The 16247-nt window shown below is 35.9% G+C and overlaps 1 protein-coding gene across 1 annotated transcript in view; it reads left to right on the forward strand.

Annotated features, from left to right (window-relative positions):
- parn (poly(A)-specific ribonuclease (deadenylation nuclease)) overlaps positions 1-16247 on the forward strand; it is a 106244-nt gene that overhangs the window by 42961 nt on the left and 47036 nt on the right. The window contains exons 14-20 of the mRNA XM_028813872.2: positions 437-480; positions 691-733; positions 1198-1273; positions 4659-4769; positions 7174-7243; positions 11166-11221; positions 13382-13468. Coding sequence (XP_028669705.2) covers positions 437-480; positions 691-733; positions 1198-1273; positions 4659-4769; positions 7174-7243; positions 11166-11221; positions 13382-13468 — 487 coding nt within the window. The remainder of the gene's footprint in view (positions 1-436; positions 481-690; positions 734-1197; positions 1274-4658; positions 4770-7173; positions 7244-11165; positions 11222-13381; positions 13469-16247) is intronic.

Below are 16247 nucleotides of genomic sequence, written 5' to 3' on the forward strand. Positions count from 1 at the left end.
TGTCCTATTATAATGTTCTCATTGTAAGATGGATAACATTTTTGTGCCAAATGAATGTGTCTACATTATTTGGAAGTTATTCAGTAGGAGAGATTTCAATCATTTTGGAGCAGTGCTAACTTAAACATAATAAAGTTCAGTCATTTTTAATTATATGAAATAAAATTTATGGTACAAATTTTGTAAATCTTGATTCAGGGACATACTGAGGCTATATATTTACAGCGTGGAAGGAAAAGGCCCCTACTGTACATACAAATTTAAAGATCGAACTCCTTTCTTTGCGCCTTCATACAAATACCAGGGTGCTGTTGAAACTTTGCATTACAAATCTTTTACATACCAATACTTAATCCTGCCTTATCAAACCTTGATTTTCTGTGTTGCATGTTTGAGTTATTAATTATATAATAGTAACTGCAAATATTTTTGTTAGGATCTGAATGAATTTAAAGAAGTCACAACTTGTGTGTTTCCCAGGTAAGAATGGAAACTTTTGCTGTATACATTGATATTTTTAAATTATGACAACACTATCATAGTGTTTCCTGCTGCAATTTCAGTTTTTTGTGTATGGTATAGTTCAGCAATGTAACTTTTGCTTAAAAAAAAAAAAAACCATAAGTTTTTTTTTTTTTTGTATGTTTTATTGTTAATTGTTTCACTACTACTTCTCTGTTTCCTCTTAAGACTTTTGGACACAAAACTAATGGCATCGACACATCCATTTAAGGTAATTTGGTTTATTTGATCTGCAGAAATAATCCTTCCTGTGAAGAAGTATGATTTTTACACTTTGCCACTAGATGGTAGTATTTAGTTATTGTACAGTTATGTGGTTTTTTTTTTTTTTTTGGTTATTGTTAATGGGAACCATATGATGTTTCAGTAGGAGTACGTTGTGCAAAGTACAAGGTTATAAGACTTGCCAGTTCTCCAGATAACCTGCTTTTACTGTGTACTAATATAAATTGAAAGTTATTTTATACTGGTGAAATGTAAATAATTTTTTAAAAATGTTCAGTTAAAGTTGTTGTTATGGGCTTTCCGTTTGATGTAGTAATTTATATTCTGGACATACAGGTTTGTGTTACTTTTCAAGGGGTGGAACATTGTAGTGATCATTTTTTTTTCTTTTTTCATCGTTTTATATTATTTTGTCAAATTTATTTCCTTCTGCTTGTTTTTAATTTTTAGGAGCTTATTAACAACACCTCACTTGCAGAACTGGAAAAGAGATTAAAAGAAACACCATTTATTTCCCCTAAAGTTGGTAGGAAGTACACTGGTTTACATAATGTTTAATGATATCTTGTAAGAAAAAAATATATATGTTGAAATTGTTTTATAGATAGGGTTATTTTAAAAACTTTCAATGAAGCAGTTTTGTGATTATTTATGATTGAGCACTACAGGGTAAAGACTTACTATATTATGTTTCCTGTCTAAATCTAGGTGTGTTATTTTTTTGTAATTTTTTTCAGTGAATAAATAGAACAGTTGATGGGTGATTGTTAAATGATTAATGCAAGGTATTTTTTCACTATAGTCTTGTGTTGAACAAGGTCTAAAACTATTAAAACCCTACAGCTGTTGTCTTTGGTTACACAGAGCCTATGTAGTAAATGGGGGGGGGGGGGGCAAAGTACACTGTGTGACACAATTCATAATACTTAATCGAATAGCTTAGGTAAATTTTTAGTAAGTTTGGAAATAGGAATGCTAAGATTACTGTTAGCATGACAACAATGTTATTTAGAATAGAAATCTAATTGGTAACTGTCTCATCAAATGCAAAACTTTTCCCCTACCCCTGGGCTGTGAAATAGTTTTGGTAAACTCCAGAGGCCTCATGTATAAGTGGTGCATACGCACAAAAATGTTGCATGCACCTGTTTCCTCACACACTTTGAGATATATAAAAACTAGGCATAAAGCCATGCACATTTTCATGGTAGCCCCCACCTTGTGTACGCACGTTTCTGCTTAGTTTTGCAAACTGGCAGCACCCAGCATCAAAGCAGTGCTACTGTTTCTGTCATTTACCTTTCTTTTTCATATTTGCATCAGTGACATGGGATTTATCAAATACACCAAAATTAACTGCATATTGTTTACACATTTAATTCACTTGATTGTAATCATTCTGTAACAATATAATCGTGCATGGAATGGACAAACTGTTCCAACTACCATAGCTGCTTTAGCGTTGCTGGAAGATATCACAAATGGAAGAATTAGAAGAGAGTGCATATTAATACATGATGATGACTGGCTTCTAAGTCGATTTCGATTTCCAAGAGCTATCCTCTTGGAGCTGTGTGTTGAACTGGCACCTGCTTTACAAAGGCAGACTTTGAGGAATTGTGCTCTACCTCTTCCTTTGCAAATTCTGTCCACTCTCGGGTTTTTAACCACAGGAGCTTTTCAACGTGAACTTGCTGACTGATCAGGTATTTCACAAACGTCACCAAGTCATGCCATGACCGCTGTTTGCAATGGTGCTGAACAAGTTGATTCAGCCAGGGGTGAATCAACAAAAGAATGAGCTGGCATTCCATCATATATAGCTGGAGAACCTATACAAACGACAGCTCCATACAGTCTCAGGTGCCTTTTCCAACTAGTGCGGCAAAAGGGAGGCAGTTCTTTTAAAGATAGCAAGCCACCTTAGATAGCCATGTAAAGAGAAGAGAATCGATCCGTTGTGTTGCTCGGCGCCGATGCTATACTATAAAGGTCCCTGCAGAGAATGACTTTGCTTATGTAAATAGAAAGCATTTCCACTTTATTAATGCTCTATAGTCCATAGAAAGTGTCACATTGTGCAGGTATGTAGCATCCTGCATAATGTGCCACACAATTGTGGCTTGCCCGTACTTGAAGAAATGTGGTATGATGAACCTGACCGTGACCCACCAAATGATCCGCCAAATCGGACTGCATTACAACTTTGAATATAATTAGCAGAAAGTAAAAACACATAATCGGATGCAGCATTTATTTTTTAACCAATTCATTTAAATTGTAGTCAATATCACATAGTACAACCCTTATATTCTTTAGTTCATTGGCCTCATCTCTTATAAGATCCAGTATTGCTTTTTGTGACTCCAGAACAGCATCCGTTAGCACACAGCCAGATGGTCGCCCAGCAATTTCCGTGGCAGAGGTGTGTGTGAAGCCAGCGTCTGAAGATGTGCTGGACACAGCAGTATCCTCACAGCATGGAGTCACATCATCGGCACAGGGGTCAGCATGTGTAATGTTGTCTGAAACAGAATAAACAGACGGTGGGCTGTGACTGCCCTTTTCACGTTGACTTTGATATCTGTCTGCTTCTTTTTTTATTTTGGAACTCTGTGTCTTTATGAACTTGAAATTTCGAGTGTCTCCATCACGCTGCATCACTCTATAACTTTCTTTTCTTGCTTACACCACTGCGTAAGCCAGAAAATAGTACATTTTTCCTTGCCTCCACTTCACATTTGCTGAAATTCTTCTTTTTTCCATGTGATTTTGACATTGTCTTTTAACAAAAGACCGAACGGAAGGTGATTCTTATATTGATTTGCATGTTAAAATATGCAAAATTTTGGGAGGAGTTGGGGTGGGGCTGTAGGCGCATGCATGTGCGTTAAATTTCATGTTTATTGGGATTTTTAAAGAAGAAGTGTGTGGAACTTGGCGTACACACAGTTTTATGTATCTGGATTTTTTTGTGTGTATGCACATTTCTGTTTTTGTCCTGTACACCATGTTTTAGTGTGAATTCTACGCACAGTGTTATTCATGAGGCCCCTGGTGTTTATAAATTTATAGTATTTTGTAATCTGTGATCAATGTAGCAGTGCATTTGGCAAATCAATTGACTTATGTCCTCCATTTCCTTAAAGGTGATATACATAAATGCTAATCATATAAAGTCACATAGTACCTGGATTTATCAGCCAGCTCTCTAAGGCTGAAAATGAAATTTGCTTAAAATTTTAAAACCCTAGTGTATACAACATAATGGTATAGAAACTCTGTGGAACTGATCGAAAGATAAGATTTATCACATTTCTGTTTTCTATAGCTGGGAGCTTGCCTGCTGAATATTTACCATATTTAAATTTGAGATTGTCATTTTACTTCTTTCTTGCTGTGATACATTTTGCATATTGGTATGTTTCCTCACTTGTTAGTCTATATGAAGTGACTTTATATATAAATAAAAAAAAAAAAAAAAAAAATAAGCCACGTAAAACTTGTGAAATGTTCCATTGCTACATGCTTCACACATTCTTCCTTCAACTACTTGTAAGGTACAGTATTCCTTTTGTCCTAGGGTTTTGTTAAAAAAAACATCAAATAGAACTGGACTAAGCCACAGTTGTCCTTACTATATAGTGCATTTATTATTGTACTATACAGAGTACAGTAGTGAAAGTCTTACTTGAATGTACTAATCAACATATAGCATGTCCCAGCTGGCTAGTACAATGATTAGTTAGCATAACCGCTGTACCTTGAAATTTCTGTCTAACCTGAAAAATATTTTAAAACACAATTTAAAAGACTCATTATTGTTATCCCTTGTGTGCTGAGAACATTAAGTAAATTTGAAGTTATTTTTAAAATAAAAATTAATAATGTGTATTTAATTTGTTATACAGAAAGTGCAGAAGGATTCCCAAGTTACAACACTGCTTCTGAGCAACTTCATGAGGCAGGCTATGATGCTTATATAACTGGACTTTGTTTCATCTCCATGGCCAACTTTTTAGGTATGCACTTGAACAGTTATATTTCTGATTAATTAAGACTTCTTTGCGGTAATCTATTTTAACTTTGATACTAAATACTCTCTGTCTTTTTTGACACTAATCAACCGATAAACAATATGTATTGCAATTCGGTATTGTATAATAATAAAAAGGAAAAACTTCCAAGGGAGTGAATATTTTATAGGCACTGGAAATGAGGGTAGTTGGGGAGGAGGGCTCACTTTAGTTTATTCCAAGATGTTTATTCTTGACCACCTGCCCCAGCGCACAATCATCAACAGAGTGAGTGTCTTTTCAGTACAGGATGCCAATCTGTTGTCTACCAGATGCATTTTATTTTTCAATGACTAGACAATAAATAACTATAGCCCACATTACTTTAAAAATCTCCCAAGGAAATTGTTATATTGAGAAGGAAGTACTTATAAATCATTAAAATTTAACATTAAGTATGCTTAGTTATTTGATTTATAAAAACACTTGAAAAAATCACATGCTCAATTTATATGAAAGAGAGGTGGGTAGAGAAGTTCTTTTCTGGCAGAAATTCTAGCAGGATAAAGAGGCACAATTACGAAAAAGAACGATTTTATTCATGACTGATTTTCATGTGTGCATTACAGATAGAAAGAGGCAATGCAAAATGTGCTGTTCTTTTTCTACTGACCATGACTACTCCACTTTCTCTTTGATTGTCATTAAGGGAATTCTGCATTTCTGAAGGAGCCTATTTGAACTGTAACATTACTTTGAAATCTGCAGTTGTACCTTTTCAAGCAACATCACTAGAGTCATAAGAATTTTATACTTTACCAAAACACCATGACTTAAAATAAACGTTTAAACAGAAGTACATATAGTACAAGTGTGTGTGTGTGTGTGTGTGTGTGTGTGTGTGTGTGTGTGTGTGTGTATGTATAATATGTATGTATGTGTGTATGTAAAAGAAAGCTTTTAAAATTGCCATTATTCTAGACTGAAATGCAGAATGGTGAATTGGGGTACTGGTGATATGTTTATGGAATACTGGTCATCATTCTATTTCATTAATACTGATTACTAATCATCACCGTCTTCACATTGTTCCTCAACACAGGCATCCCTCAGGGTAGTGTATTGAGCCCATTGCTCCCCTCCAAGTTCACCAATTACATTGTGGCCAACATATATCTCATTAACTTCCATAGCATTACATTATTTCTCATATAAAAAAGCATTGCATTTTTTGACTTGAAAAATTGCATTTTTATTAAATCTCCTCTTTCTACTGTAAAACGTGCTAAACACTAAAAGTAGAAAGTCAGAAGTATAGAAAGTATAATAATGATACTAATAATAATCATATGGACAGCATACCGCACATGTGAGAGTGATGTGTCACTTTTGGATTCCCAGAATCACTTTTGGTTTCACTGACCATTTTTAATTTCATTGCCTGAAGACAGATACACTTTGTTGTCACTGCTGATGAGAGATGTTTCTTATGAGATGCCATTATGAGGCTAGGAGAAGATGCATCTACACCGTTGCCCAGGTAACGCTTGGGCCTTATGCTTACGCAAGGCATGCCTATACTGTTGCCTGAGAAACACGTGGCACTAACGCTGTTGGCACTTTTACAACCTGAGTAAACCTTGCGTCTTTTGTGAGACATGTCTGTACCATTGTCAGAGTGACACTCGGGACTAATGCTTTTAGCACTGTTTTCACAGACCATGTGATGCTCGGGTCTAATGCTAAGGAGGTTTTGCATTCTAGATCACCAACACTGACGATATGGTTCAGAGGGAACAGGTTTTCTTTCTAGTATGTTATATCGGTTAAGAATAACATCTTTTGATAGGTAACAATGTGCAGAATAGAAAACATTGTACTGGCCTTTGTAATAGTTTCTGTATGCTGTCTAGATGTACAGGGTGATGAGTTCACTCATGAACAGTGATTAGGCCACTGTTAAACATTGTGTATTTTAGAATGGTGGAAAAAATTATGCGCTTTAGCACTGGTATGGCACCTGATCATCTTAAGATTACAAAGCCCTACAAAGGGTGGTGAAGTTGGCTTGGTGTGTTTCTGGACCACCACTTTCTTCTGTTCAGGGCATACATCACTTATTATTTTAAAATGACAAATTTTTGTAAAGTTTATCATGTTAATTATTATAGTTGATTCCTCACAATTTTACTACTTTTGCTATCTGTAACCCAAAGTATTGATCTTTGTCAAACATACCTGTTCCTGAATTGTTTACAAATTCTAATTCAGTGTTTTTATCAGTCTTATCTATCTATAAATAAGAATTTAGGAAAGTGACAATTATTGCTTTAGTCCATATGCACTATGTGTATGTCATAAGCTAAAGACTGTTTACTTTTACTTAAATAAAATTGTTTTTATTTCTTAGGTACATTTCTCAGTCCTCCAAAGCAACATATTTCAGCGCGATCAAAGCTTATTGAACCCTTTTTTAACAAGTAAGTGGAGTTACAGTAATGTGTTTATTTTTTGCTTAATTCTTCACACAGTTTGCTAAATCTTTCACTTGTCAACTATCTGAGGTGACTGGAAAGTACAAATTTCTTAATTTTTTGTCTGGGAGCACAAGATTTAAAATATAGGTATTTCTTGTACATTTACTAATATTCAGTAACTCTTGTTGTGTAATTATATTGGAGGGATGCAGTTGAATGTTTTTGATAAACTTTTGAAGGCACTAGACCTATTCTTTAAAAAAGAAAGAAGCCATTGATTTTTTTATTCACTTTGGTGTAAATGAATTAGTGTGGATGATGTAAATAATGCAATACAAAACACATGTGTGTTTTTTTTGGTTTGCACCCGCCATAACCTATCATCTATGGTGGAGGAGCAAAAGCTTTAGGTTCATCAAAAATTTCCATCTCTGGTTTTCAATGGACCTCGACATTTTAGAGTCCCCTGATACTGAAAACACTGATATCTTGATGCCGTCTGTCTGTGTGTCATTTTCTTGAGAATGGTCTAGAGCAGGGGTGGGCAAAGTAATTCCTGTAGGGCCGCAGTGGCCATGGGTTTTTGTTCCAACCCAGTTGCTTAATTAGAAAACAATCCTTGCCAATAATTACATTTCATGGCTTGTTAGTGCTTTAACTCTGCTATGTCAATTCATTCTCATATCCTAGATTTTTTTTTCCATTCTAAGGATATCATCCAAATACTTTTAAGTGTAAAACGGATGGGTAATTCTCAATCCTTCACTTTTGTCTCTTCTCTTTCCTTCCAAGTATTTAATTAAACCAAATAGTGCACGATAAATATACACAGGTGTAAAGGGTAACAAGCAAAATGGACAACTGCTGGTTTCTTTTCTTTTGTCATTTGCATCTTATTGCTAATAAGGAGCAATTGAAAACAGAGAATGCAGCTATTTAAGACTTAAATAAGCAATAAGGGTTCAAAATCTTAATGAAGGAGATAACTAAAATGAAGCAGAAGTGTTTCTAGAGCAATAAGTGCTTCTTATTAAACAATTGGTTTGGAACAAAAACCTGCAGCCACTGCGGCCCTCCAGGAATGACTTTTCCCACCCCTGGTCTAGAGCAGTGTTTCCCAAACTCTGTCTTGGGGAACCCCTGTGGCTGCAGGTTTTTGTTCCAACCAGCTTCTGTTTTTAATTGAACTCCTGGGCTAATTAAGTGAACTGACAGTTCTGTGTTTAGGGAACAATATAGAAATTAGAAAACCTAAGTTTGCAAAAAAAAAAAAAAAAAATTAAAATGTACCAAGTAGTAATATAGGAATAATGTATTTGTTTTTCTTTTTAACAGTATTTTCACCTTGATTTTCATTGTACTTTTCTAGGTGTTCTAATTGTTTGTTTAATCCATTATTTACTAATTTAGTGAGTCTGACTCTAAAGTAGTTGCAGCCTTTGATTTTTCAGTGTTGTTTGCCTGGGTGTCTGATCTGCTTGTTTTAAATTGTCATTATTAAGATAAAACGAAGGGGGAAAAACTGTACAGAGAAAGGGCAAAGTATAATCAAATCAACAAAAGAGAGTTAAGCATTTAAATCTATAGCAAAAGCAGAAATATTTCTAAATATCTTATAAATGTAAAAATCATGCTGCTATGCTTTTCTGAATGTCGAATAAAAGAAAAAAAACAGCTAATTAAATGAGATCAGTGCTATCAGGTGTTGGCACTGATTAGGAATCTGGTTGGAACAAAAACCTGCAGCCACTAGGGGTTCCCAGGACCGAGTTTGGGAAACACTGGTCTAGAGCTAAAACGGCTGGACGGAAAAATACCAAACTCGAAACTTAAGCCTGCTATGACATGACTTTGTGCTGATTAGTTTTTGAGCCAAATTGTGTAAAAGAAAGAGGCACACTAGAGTGAACCCTCAAATACCATAATTCTGCAATTAATTATGAATTCTTCTTGTCTGTTGCTATCGTAATGACCTATTAAATGATCAGACAGATCAGCATCAAAGCGGTAAATAATTACTGAAATGTTATAGAATACTTCGGGTAACTTGGTTCCTAGGGCGAAAAGCCTACTGACCCTCATGTCCAAATTTTTTATTATTGATCTAAAAATCAAAAATCATCTTTGTTAATACAGTAAAAAGGATCAGTCTTGGATGAAGTGACTCAAGTTCAGTGATGAGTTATTGCCACCCTTGTAGTTTAAAATAGAGATTTGAATTTGGATTGGGTTCCTGTGGGACCTATCATAAATGAAGGGGCCTGTTCAGTCACCTGTTGGTATTGATGAGCAATCTATATTAAGTTTGTGTGATGAATGTGGAATGACAGAGACTGCCTTTTATGTTCAATAAGGTAAGGTTTCAGTGAAAAATCTAGTTGCTTGGGACATAGACAAAAATATTCCATTATAGAAGCGGTCTTGTTTGTGTGTTCAGAGAAAAAAAAGTTATGATGGTTTTTTTTTTTTTTTATGATGTCACAAAGTTTTTAAAGTACAACAAGAACAAATCCAGAACCGCTGACTTGCTGAAACTTGTTAAAACAGTCTCGTCCAAACCAATGGACAAAAGAAAAAAAAAAAACTCTCTTCACTCATATCACACAATCCACGTCAGTTTTCCTTTTTTATGCCCAAAACATGTAAAACACCTTTTTTTTTACCAAAATAATGTTAAGTATATACTTTCGGAATAATCCACACACATCATAAACTAAAACCATTCTGGGAATGCCTTTTTCAACTGAAGACAGGGCTGTTGTCCAATGAATGAGACTTTTTTCTTTTCAGCGGATTTTAATTATATTTATCAAGGGTGCCAATATTAGTAGAGGACAATGTATTGTACAAAATCACACTGATATAAAAAACGTAAGCAGTTTACCACAAGCATAATAAATCATGGGTCATTATTGTAATTACCATTCTGATGCCTAAGCAAAGGTCACTGGCACATACAGTACCTACACTGAGCTCCCATCCCATAGACAGCACCTCATGCTAAATTATTGGGTGCCAAGTTGCTCATTGTCTTTCTTTTTATATTAATACCAACTTACATTTCCAGTTGACAAAACATGACTATACAACCTTTAAGGTAATGTCTGCCTAAATGTAATATGTAAGGTACTAAAGTCTATTCCATTGGAAATTTACCTGCAAAAAGAAAATTAATTTGCACATTTAAAATTCTATTTTAGTGTTTTTTTTGTTTCAATACCAAATTACTAGTTTAATAAGGGCAGCCAAAGTTATTTGGTTCTTTAAGTTTTTTAAAAATGGCAGAAGTAGTAATTTTAAAACCAGTATTTCATTAGTATGCTTCCTTAATGGGTGCTTGTAAGCCTGTGATTTTTCACAAATTATACATTTTTATGTAAAATATGTACAGATACTTTATTAAATTATGTGTCTGAGGTTAAACATTCAGATTTGAGTCATTTAATGGTGTGGCCTAATTGGCAAGTCTTCATACCTTTAGTCAAATGGTTCCTGGTTCAACCTGTGCATAATGCTTATTTTGTAGTTGTTTTCTAGTCTGTTAAATATTGTGCTCCCACTATAGGAACAAGTGTAGAACAGTTTCATTTTGAATATTTTATTTTGTTACAGCTGCTTTTAAGTTGTAAGAAATCATACTATGTTATACTGGAATGTGTTTCTACTTATTTGTATAAATTGGAAGTCACACATTTATTTTGTATCATCCTTTGAATAAAATGTTACAAATGTTCTTTAGGTTTTATGAAGAACAGGACTTCACCCCAGATCCTAGGGAAAAAAGAGTTTTTAAAGTATTTCTATTAAATTTCACCCTGCTTAACAAGAATTGTAGCTTTTAGCCTTTTGTTGCAAATTTGTTTATGCTCAAGATGTGTTCTGTGCTACAGGTCAATAGTTGTAATCAAGTTAAGTTACTTTTCAGATTGTTCCTCATGAGAGTCATAGATATCCCTTATCTCAACTTAAGTGGACCTGACTGTGAGTAGATATTTTTGACTTTATAATTGAGTGTCCAGTACCAACAATTAAATCAAAAGATGATTCATGTTATTAAATAAAAGTAGATTACCTAAATTTAATGAGTAATGAGCTAGTTTTAGCTGTTATTCATTTTTCAAATGAAATTTAACTTTTTTCACTTTTTTGCTTTGTATATTAGAAAATAATTTGTACTGTTGCTCTATTGATTTATGAATGTATTGTCTTTAAATGTTATCATGTATATCTTAATGATGAAAGAATCAAATAAACAAGCTGGTGTTAATTTGAATTGCATGCTTTTCTCAGTCTCTATAGATTTCCATGTAGAAAGTGAGAAAGTACAGGAAATCCTAGTAAAGCACCACTCGCCTCCCCTGTAATGTCTTTCTTATTTGCCTACCTTACATGGTAGCTGCACAGCAAATAATACAAACTAATATTTTAGAATGATGAAACATATTTCAGCCAGACTCTGTAAGGTTGTGCAATGATGTGCTTTCAGCTAATGCAAGTAAGAAACTTGCTTAAAAAAGAGAAAGTCCTCCCAAAATTGGATGTTTTTCTATCATTGCCTTGTAGAACTATTTAGGAAACACCCATTAACATTGCTTTAATTTTCATTCTGTACTTTGCTGGACACAGGAAAGTGATCATTATTTTGTTTTTTTCTGTGATTTGTGGCTTTTAACTTAATATTAGCTTATAATCATTACTCCTGCTGTGTCAGAATGTTGACACTTGACTACAGAAGCACAAGTATAGGGGCATTTTTAAAAGCTTCATCTGGCTTGCTTTTTACAATGCTCTTTTTGTATCTGACTGCCCAAGTTCCATTTGTAGGTTAGATCTCTCTGGTAAAGAGCTACTGTAAAAGTGCAGTCTGAAAGATACAGCCCTCTCTTGATAAGATCCAATACCCGCCGATGAGTAAACCTTTGATCTTCTTAGAAAGAGGCAGCGTTAGAGCCTGTAGATCTATGCTTATGTAGTTATAACTGTATTTGAATTTTCTGTCCAGAGCACATTGTAGACCTACTATATATGGTAGACATGTCCACTTTAACATAAACAATGGCCAGAACTACCTATATGTCTTAAGATTAAATTGTGGGGTTCATAGAGACTTCTTTCAGCATCTTCTGTTCTGCCCTCGGGCTGGAGAAGCTTGTAGTTGTTTGAAATCTCCTACACTTGATGACGATCTTCTGAATAGTGGAATGATTGATGTTTTTAAATACCTTCCCAGACTCCTAGGCATCTATAACTTTTCTTTTTGAAGGCCTCTGAGAGCTCTTTTGATCAATACATGAGTGTAACACACAACAAACAAAGAGCAAGCCAAAATAAATGCTTAGGGTTTAAATAAGATTGTTTGTTTCTACCAAGATCCTCTCTAATGATGTTCTGATCACTTACACCTGATTCAAATTTTTGGTACCTGAAGCATTAGTAATTATTGATGTGAACTTACTTTTTCCACGTAGAAAATTTCCCTAAAAAGTTATAGCTCCTACTATCTAACTCTGAAAAGCACATATGACACATCATATTTTATTGTTTGTTTGGGTGGAGGTAATGTTTGCACAACCCTGAAGTAATTAAAAATTCTACTTTTGTTATATATGCTTACAGACAGAAATTGAGTTGTACAGTAAATTGGAATTAATTGTGGCCCATAATGTTATTTTAGTAATGCAGATAGGGGCAGATATTTGAGGAGATGAACATGGGATTTAAATTCCCATCTTTACAAATGTTGTCTTCGAAAATCTAATTTTTTAAGGTATAACTCACTGCTTACAAGCATAAGAATGTATCTAGTGGGATAAGCTCCCCTTATGCGTGAAGCTGTCCCTAGATCAGATAGACGAGGATTACCATCATTGGGGGAAAAAAATCTCAAAAATCACAATTTAATATCCTTTGAGAAACAAAGAAATCAGACATACAGTATGTTGCTTATTTTCCATTGTTGTTGGTGAAAAAAGGTACAAAACAAAAGTTTTGTTTGTGTGTCCAGACTTGAATAATTCAAACATTATTCAGATTGCTGATAAAGCTGCAAATGTATAGTTGTTTTGATATTATTAATTCTGAAATCTATTCATGATTACATACTAAGGAATGGTTTCCTGTCTATTTCTTTACCTCTTCTAGTGCAGCCAAAAAGGGATCATGTCTTGTATGTCACATTTCCCAAAGAATGGAAGACCAGTGACCTATATCAGCTTTTTAGTGCTTATGGTAACGGATTTCTTACTTTTATGTTTTAGTAGCTCTGTTCCACTGTATGTGTATTTTCAAAGAAATAAATTGCCATACTAGCAGTGAACATCGCTAAGCAGGTCCCATTTGTGGCATTTTTGAATCTTTTTCATGTAGATTAGCAGCTTATAGTTAAGCATAATCTTTAAGAAAAAATAAAAAGAACTGCAATTGTACAAATGAAAAAAGTATAAACATCCATCCATTTTCCAACCCGCTGAATCCGAGCACAGGGTCACGGGGGTCTGCTGGAGCCAATCCCAGCCAACACAGGGCACAAGGCAGGAAACAATCCTGGGCAGGGTGCCAACCCACCGCAGGACACACACACACAAACACACCAAGCACACACTAGGGCCAATTTTAGAATCGCCAATCCACCTAACCTGCATGTCTTTGGACTGTGGGAGGAAACCGCAGCGCCCGGAGGAAACCCACGCAGACACGGGGAGAACATGCAAACTCCACGCAGGGAGGACCCGGGAAGCGAACCCAGGTCCTCAGGTCTCCCAACTGCGAGGCAGCAGTGCTACCCACTGCGCCACCGTGCCGCCCAAGTATAAACATTTAAAAAAACTTGTTTGTAAGGTTAAGGATGAGGTCCTCAATCACGGTCCTGGAGGGCCGCACTGGCTGCAGGTTTTTGCTCCAACCCAGTTGCTTAATACAAAGCACTTATTGCTCAAGTAACACTTCTGCTTCACTTTAGTTCTCTCGCTTGTTAAGATTTTGAACCCTTATTGCTTATTTTAGTCTTAAACAGCTGTAGTCTTGGTTTTTCATCGCTCCTAATTAGCAATGACATGCAAATGACAAAAGAGAGCAGTGTTTCTCCATTTAGCTTGTTACCATTTCCACCTGTGTGTATTTATCATGCACTGTTTGGTTTAATTAAATACTTGGAAGGAAAGTGAAGAGAAAAAAGTGAAGGACTGAGAATTACTCCTCCATTTTAGCCTTCAAATCATTTGGATGATATCCTTAGAGAGGGGAAGAAAATCTCAGATATGAGAATGACCTGACATTGCAGAGTCGAAGCACTAACCAGCCATGAAATTAAAATATTGGCAAGAATTGCTTTCTAATTAAGTAACTTGGTTAGAACAAAAACCTGCAGCCACTGCGGCCCTCCAGGACTGTGATTGAGGACCCCTGGGTTAAGGGATTGACATAGACTTCTTTTAAAAGAAAATTTTTTTAGGTTAATTGGCAGCTCCAAATTAATGCGTGTGTGTGCACAACTTTTTCCCCATTTTAAATGTGCCTAGATTTGTGTTTGTGGGTTCACACCCCCCCCCCCCCCTTTTTTTTTAAGCAGTGATTGGCGAACTCCATGAGTTCAGTGTAATTGTGAAAATGTTTGGGAACTTTGACAAACTTTGTGAAATGATTTTGAAGTCAGTGGGGAAGGAGGAACTGAACTAGTTTTGAGTGGATTATTATGATGCAATGGTCTGTTATGTGTACCTCAGACCTGGAAAGGAGTCAGCCAACTATGCTGAATTGATTTATTGTGGTCAAAAATGTGACCGGAGCTGTGAAGCAGCAGTCTTAACAACTTTGCCATCGTGCCTCAAAAAACAAAAAAGATGTGGACAGAATGATAACCGGAAACAAAAAACAACAAAATGACCATAAACTACCAATATTAAAGGAAAAGAAAATATATTGTATACAGTAATCCCTCGCTATATCGCGCTTCGACTTTCACGGCTTCACTCTATCGCGGATTTTATATGTAAGCATATTTAAATATATATCGTGAATTTTTCGCTGGTTCGTGGGTTTCAGTGGACAATGGGTCTTTTAATTTCTGATACATGCTTCCTCAGTTGGTTTGCCCAGTTTATTTCATACAAGGGACTCTATTGGCAGATGGCTGAGAAGCTACCCAACCAGAGTGCGTATTATGTATTAAATAAAACTCCTCAAATATCTTGTGAGCACGGGGGCTGTTCGCAACCCTAGAGGATACGGCCGCTCCTCAAAAAACGCTGAAAGACTATCTTCATATTACTCCCTTCCTTGCTGGACTTACTTGTGGCTGCTTTGTCAAGCGATATGCTTCCTGCACGGTGCTTCGCATACTTAAAAGATCAAACAACATGTATTGATTTTTGATTGTTTGCTTTTCTCTCTCTGTCTCTCTTGCTCTCTCTCTCTCTCTCTCTCTCTCGCTCTGACATTCTCTGCTCCTGACGGAGGGGGTGTGAGCAGGGGGGCTGTTCGCACCCCTAGACGATACGGACGCTCGTCTAAAAATGCTGAAAGATTACCTTCACATTGCTCCCTTCCTTGCAGCTGCTTTGTCAAGCGACATGCTTCCCACACGGTGCTTCGCATACTTAAAAGCTCGAATGGCACGTATTGATTTTTGATTGTTTGCTTTTCTCTGTCTCTCTCACTCTGACATTCTCTGCTCCTGACGGAGGGGGTGTGAGCAGAGGGGCTGTTCGCACACTGGCCTAGAGATACGGACGCTCCTCTAAAAAATGCTGAAAGACTACCTTCACATTGCTCCCTTTCTTGCAGCTGCTTTGTCCGGCAGTGCTTCGCATACTTAAAAGCCCAAACGGCCCTATTGATTTTTGATTGTTTGCTTTTTTCTCTCTCTCTCTGACATTGTCTGCTCCTGACGTGCACTCATTTGATGTGGAAGATATGTTTGCATTCTTTTAATTGTGAGACGGAACTGTCATCTCTGTCTTGTTATAGAGCACAGTTTAAACTTTTGAAAAACAGACAAATGTTTGTTTGC

Source organism: Erpetoichthys calabaricus, chromosome 11, assembly GCF_900747795.2.
Source record: "Erpetoichthys calabaricus chromosome 11, fErpCal1.3, whole genome shotgun sequence".
Lineage (NCBI taxonomy): Eukaryota > Metazoa > Chordata > Cladistia > Polypteriformes > Polypteridae > Erpetoichthys > Erpetoichthys calabaricus.